Source organism: Budorcas taxicolor, chromosome X (genome assembly GCF_023091745.1).
Source record: "Budorcas taxicolor isolate Tak-1 chromosome X, Takin1.1, whole genome shotgun sequence".
NCBI lineage: Eukaryota > Metazoa > Chordata > Mammalia > Artiodactyla > Bovidae > Budorcas > Budorcas taxicolor.
Genome location: NC_068935.1, coordinates 63,755,894 through 63,762,092, shown reverse-complemented (window position 1 = coordinate 63,762,092; position 6,199 = coordinate 63,755,894). Strand labels below are relative to the sequence as shown.

The 6,199-nt window shown below is 57.2% G+C and overlaps 1 protein-coding gene across 1 annotated transcript; it reads right to left on the bottom strand.

Moving 5' to 3' along the window:
• Window positions 1-359: 359 nt before the first annotated feature.
• LOC128069488 (melanoma-associated antigen 10-like) lies at window positions 360-1,154 on the bottom strand. The gene has a single exon (XM_052662667.1). It carries the CDS (start codon window positions 1,152-1,154, stop codon window positions 360-362), a length of 795 nt encoding a protein of 264 aa, XP_052518627.1.
• Between the last annotated feature and the right edge of the window lie 5,045 nt (window positions 1,155-6,199).

Here is a 6,199-nt window from a genome sequence, read left to right as displayed (position 1 = left end):
CAGTTCTAATTCCAATTCCACTGCATCCTGTTCAGGACCACAAAACACAATGGAAGAGTCTCCAATCTCTTTTACAAAACAGCAAAACTCTTGCTCACAATCTGGGTAAGCGCAAATGCACTGTGATCAGCATCATTCACAAAGCTGAGACACTGAAGTTTATTTAGCATTCTATGAAAACAATCAAAGTCTGAAAATTATCTAAGGAGAACTGGTGAATCTCCATGTCATCACACAGAAAACAAATGCAATGAAGCTATACACTGGTTCCCCAAACTGCCCCAGGCCCTCACTTCTGAGAAGGCTGACCGCTCCCTCTTCAATCTCAGAGCGAAGGCTCACCTGGATGCTGCTCTGGCTCAGTCCGCCTCATCGTCCTCCCTTGCAGCCTCTGAAGACTGCAGTGGGAAGGCCCTCAAAGCCCTTTGTTTGACCCTGAGCAGAAATGCCATGATTTCCCACTTGCTGGTCTCCGCATAAGCCCGGGGACCCCACAGGAACTCATAGCGAGCAGGGTGGCTGTAAGGCACCTGCCGGTACTCCAGGTACCCCTCCTGCACCCACACGTGGGTCAGAAGCGTCCTGGGCTCCCCAAAGATGCAGTGCACACTCCCAGCATACACACCCAATCTGCTGAGTGCTCCCCAGACCTTCTGCTCAGGGGCACGGTCTCCATTCCGCATGGTCAGGTTGAGGACCAGCACCAGGAGGCCGGCCTTGGGGATGCTCTGCCCACTGCTCAGCACTGCGTTGCAGCTGAGGCCCAGGATGGAGACCATGATGTAGATGTGCTCCCTGGGGTCCACCTCCTTCACCTCCACGCCAAAGACCAGCTGCAGGCACTGCGAGGCTTGGCTGAAGACCACCGGGAAGTACTCCTGGTTATCCCTGAGGACCTTATTCAGCATTTCCGCCTGGGAGGTCGGCTCCTTGGCTCGATACTTGAGGAGCAGGAACTTCATTAGGCTAGCTATCATCTCATTCAGCACTTCCTGGGGCAAGGACTCCCCAGTGCCTAAGGAGGACACTGTGGGGGAGGAGGCCGAGGCAGATGCAGCCACCCCTGCCTCAGCCCCCAAGAGCTGCGCATTCACCGGGCCCTGGGCCTCGCCAGGGTCCTGAAAATCTTCCTCGGGCTTGCTCAGCTCACTCATCTCGACCACGAGCGTGATGCCTGGGATCAAACCACAGACAGGAGTCAGCCAGGGTGACAGATGGGGACCACGGGCCAGGCTGGGGGAGAGAGGGGCTGTGAATGGCCTCAGCTGAGCACCACACCCTGGGCGGACTGACACAGGCAACTTACAGGTCTCCGCTTGAGGGGTGCTCTCAGACCTCACAGGGGAAAGCCTCCGGGGCAGCCAGTCCCCTGGCTACCGGAAGGAGGAAGTGAGGTGGCTCCGCAGGGTACAGTCAGCACAGTCCAAGACTTCCGAGGCTGACAAGGTGGGGGATTAGGCCCTTGGGTGGTCCCTTCTGTTCTGGGGTGGGGAGCCCCCGGTGCACACTCAGGGTACCCTCCTCACCTTGACTCCTGGTACTGCCTGCACCTTCTCTGCCCTCTGACCTCAGGGCACGTGCCTCAGTCCTCTGCCTTCCCCTCCTGGTTCCTGCAGCTCCTGTGAGAAAAAGGGAAGGGGGCAGCTCGGGGGTATCCTGTGGCACAGCCCTGAGCCTTCTGTGACAGTATGCGGGGTGGACTCTGTGAGGTCCCCCCAGTTGTGTGGTGGGAGGTCCCCTCAGGGCTCCCTTGTAGTGCTCACCTTGCCCCTGGCACCACCTGGTCCCTCCCCTCTGGGGGCCTGCATGGAAATTCAGAACAAGATCCCAGCCTCAACAGAAAGCGCTGAGGGGCTCCACATGCTGCCGAACCTGCCCAGGGCTTCCTGTGGGTCCTAGGCTGGGGACATGCTCGGTCCTCAGCTCCTCCTCACGTCCTGCCTGGCCTCCCAGCACTGACCACAGGGGCGGGGGTCTGCTTAGTCCTCCCTCGGGTTTGGGGAGTTCAGCCTCTGCCGACCTGAAGCCTCTGCCCTCCGCCCAAATAAACCTCACCTCCCGGGGTCCCTAAGCCAGAAGTCAAGAAACTGCTCACCCCACTCTAGGGCCTCCCAGAGTCCCCACAAGGGCTAGGATCCCTGCCTCCCTGTTGGGTCTTTCCGCTTCAGTCCATCCTCGCATGCAGCCTGGCCCTCAGGCAGGACCGGAGATTGTCCCGTCCGCCATTTTGAGACCCCGCCGCTTTCACAAGATCCCCGGTCTCTCTCAGACCAGCATGTAAGAAAGGCAGACAGACAGAATGTGCTCCCAGGGCCGACTACAGGGGCGGGGATCTGTGGGGTTCCCTCACTCCTCATGCAGGGTCCCCTCAGTCCTCCTTCAGGCACCTCACCTGCCTCCGGCCGGGACCTGGGATTCTTGCCTCTCCCCAGCTGAAGCCCCGCCCCTTATACCACCCCCAGTCTCTCCAAGACCCGGATGTCAGGAAGTCAGACCATGCCTGCTGCGCTCCTCCGACCCCCACAGTTGCCCTGGACTGACGGCAGAGATGAGCTTCTCTGAGGTACCCTCTGATTGGGGTTCAGGGTCCTCTAGTTCCTCCTCAGGGTCCTCAACCTGACACCCCACCGGACCTGGGAATCGGACCACCTAAGGCCCCGCCCCATATGCAAGGTCCCCAGTCTGAGATCCCGACCGACCGAGGTCAGGAAGTCAGCCCCCCTACCAGGTCTCCAGTCTGAGATCCGGATATGAGGAAGTGAAACCACGCACGTTGGGCTCATCCTACCCCAGGGCCGCCAAGGACCAGCAGCAGCTACAGGCTTCTCCGAGGTCTCCTCTGATTGGGGTCCAGAGTCCGCTCGGTCCTCCCTCAGGGTCCTCAACTTGAAACTCTGGAGGAGCTGGGCTTCTTCCCTCTGCTCACCCGAGGCCACGCCCCCTTTCCCAGGTCCCCAGTTTCTCTGAGACCTGGATGTCAGGAAATGCAGCATGTGCTCAGCCACCCTCTGTGTTCCCTGAGCCTTGATGTGAGGGTCCCGCCTCGGGTCAACACTAGGGGCATCCCTGGATCTGCCAGGGCTCAAGATGAGGTCCCTGAGGGATGATAAAAGGTAACCCCACTGATCCCTGCCCCTGCTGTCAGCCCTGGGCCACCCTGGTGGTGGGATGAGGCACTTGGCAGCCTGTTCTGACTTCCGCATCTGCATCTCAGAGACATTAGGCAACTGTTAGAAGGGGCAGGGCCTCAGATGGGAAGAGGGGGAGATCTTAGTTCTTTTGAGGGTCAAGGTGAAGACACTAAGGGAAGACTGAGAGGACGCTGGACCCCAGAGCAGAGTGGGGTCTGGGAGGACATAGGACAGATGAACCATGCTGCATTTCCTGACATCCGGGTGTCAGAGAGACTGGGGACCTGACATAACGGATGGGGCACGAGTGGGGAGAGGAGAGAATCGAAAGCCCTTGCACAGAGACAAGTTGAGGTCCCTGAGGGATGACTGAAGGGACCCCAAGCGAAGACTCTAGGGACCCCAAGGTAAGACTGATGGAACCCCACAGATCTCAGCCCCTGTTATCGGCCCTGGGAGCCCTTGGGGTGAGAAGAGCACACTAGGTCTGTCCTCTCTTCCTGAGTTCCGGGTCTGTGAGCGTGGGGACCAGGTGTGAGGAGCAGGGACCTCTTCCCACCTTTCCTAGTGGGGAGACGACAGAGCCTAGGTCCTACCGGAAGTCAAGGTGAACACCCTGAGCGAGGACTGAGGGTAGTCAGATCTCAGACCAGAGGGAACCTAGGTAGTCCCCAGGCAGGACACCTTCATGCCGCATTGCCTGACCTCCCCGTCAGAGAGACGGGTGAAAGCAGCAGAGCCTCCCGATTGCAGACAGGACACTTGCAGATCTTGCCTGGAGTACAGGCTCCATGCGAGGAGGGACCGAGACAGTTAGACCCCAACAGGGAGGGACTTGGCCCTTGCAGGAGGGTCTTGGAGGGCCCAGAGCAGGGTGGTGAGCAGGGTGAGCAGCTTCTTGACATCTGGCCTAGGGACCTCGTGAGGTGAGGTTTTTCGGGTGGAGTGCGGATGTCTTCAGGTTAGCAGAGGCTGGACACACCAATCCCGATGGAGGACTAAGCAGACCCCTGCCTCTGTGGTCAGTGCTGGGAGGCCAGGCAGGACGTGAGGAGGAGTTGAGGACCGAGCATCTCCCCAGCCTAGGACCCGTGGGATTCCCTGGGCAGGTGTGGCCTCTTGTGGGGCCCCTCAGCACTTTTTGTTCAGGCTAGGGTCTTGTTCTGAGTTTCCTTGCAGGTCCCCAGAGGGTAGGGACCAGGTTGTACCAGGGGAAGGGTGAGCACTGCAAGGGAGCCCTGAGGGGACCTCCCGCCACACAAAACTGAGGGGACCTCACAGAGTCCACCCCTCGTACTGTCACGGAAGGCTGAGGGCTGTGCCACAGGATACCCCCGAGCTGCGTCCTCCCTTTCTCTCACAGGAGCTGCAGGAACCAGGAGGCGAAAGCAGAGGTCTGAGGCCCATGTCCTGAGGTCAGAGAGCAGAGGTGGTCCAGGCAGTACCCAGAGTCAAGGTGAGGAGGGTGCCCTGAGTGTACACCAGGGGCTCCCCATCCCAGAACAGAGGGGACCCCACATGGGCCTCGTCCCACCACCTTGTCAGCCTCGAAAGTCTTGGACTGTGCTGACTGCACGCTGGGGAGACACCTCACTTCCATTTTCAGGTAGCCAGGGGACTGGATGCCCCGGAGGCTTGTGCCTGTGAAGTCTGAGAACACCTTTCAAGAGGAGATGCATTAAGTGGCCTGTGGCCGCCCAGGGTGTGGTTTTCAGCTGAGGCTGTTCACAGCCCCTCTCTCCACCATCCAGGCCTGTGGTCCCCATATGTCCCCATCTGCCCTCCGCCCCCCTCCGCCGCCTCCCTCCTGCCTCAGGCTGTGGTTTGATCCCAGGCATCCCACTCATGGTCGAGATGAGTGAGCTGAGCAAGCTCGAGGAAGAACTTAGGACCCAGGCCCAGGGCCCATTGGAGGCACAGCTCTTGGGTCCTGAGGCAGGGGAGACTGCAATCCGCACCCCCTCAGTGTGTGTCTGTATTTCTCCCAATGTATCTGTGTGTCTCTCAGTGTGTGTGTCCCTCTCAGGTTGCATCTCTCTGTGTGTCTCTCAGTGTGTTTTGACTCTCTGAATCTTTTTGTCTGTCTCAGTGTGTTGTCTCTCTCAGTGTGAGTGTGTCTGATTCTCTGTGTTTGTTTGCTCTCAGGACTGTGTGTTTCTCCCACTGTATGTGTATGTCTCTGAGTGTGTGTGTCCCAGAGAGTTTGCCTCTCTGTGTGTCTCTGTGTGTCTCTGTGTGTGTCTGTCGGTATGTGTGTTTCTCTCAGTGTGTTTTGACTCTCTGTTTGTGTGTCTCTCTCAATAAGTGTGTCTCTCTCAGTGTGTGTGTCTCTTTCAGTGTGAGTGTGTCTGATTCTCAGTGTTTGTGTTTGTTTGCTCCAGGAGTGTGTGTTTCTCCCACTGTATGTGTATGTCTCTCAGTGTGTGTCTCTCTCAGTTTGCATGTCTCTGCGTGTCTCTGCATGTGTCTCTCAGTGGATTTTGAGTCTCTGAATGTGTGTGTCTGTCTCAGTGTGTGTGTGTCTCTCAGTGTGAGTGTGTCTGATTCTCAGTGTTTGTGTTTGTTTGCTCCCAGGAATGTGTGTTTCTCCCACTGTATGTGTAAGTACCTCAGTATGTGTGTCCCTGTGAGCTTGCCTGTCTGTGTGTCTCTGTGTGTGTCAGTTTGTGTGCGTCTCTCAGTGTGTTTTTCACTGTCTCTCAGTGAGTGTCTCTCTCAGGGATTCTCTCTAATTGTGAGTATGCCGGTTGTTAGTGTGTATGTGTGTTTCTCGCTCTGTACGTGTATGTCTCCCAGTGTGTGTGTCTGCCTCAGTTTACATGTTTCTTTGTGTCTCTCTGTGTGTCTCTCGGTGTGTTTTGACTCTCTGAATGTGTGTGTCTCTCTCGGTGTGAGTGTGTCTGATTCTCAGTGTTTGTGTTTGTTTGCTCTCAGGAATGTGTGTTTCTCCAGCTGTATGTGTATGTCTCTCAGTGTGTGTGTCCCAGTGAGTTTGCCTGTCTGTGTGTCTCCGTGTGTTTCTCTTTGTGTGTTTTTACCACACTCTCAGTGTGTATCTCTCCCAGAAT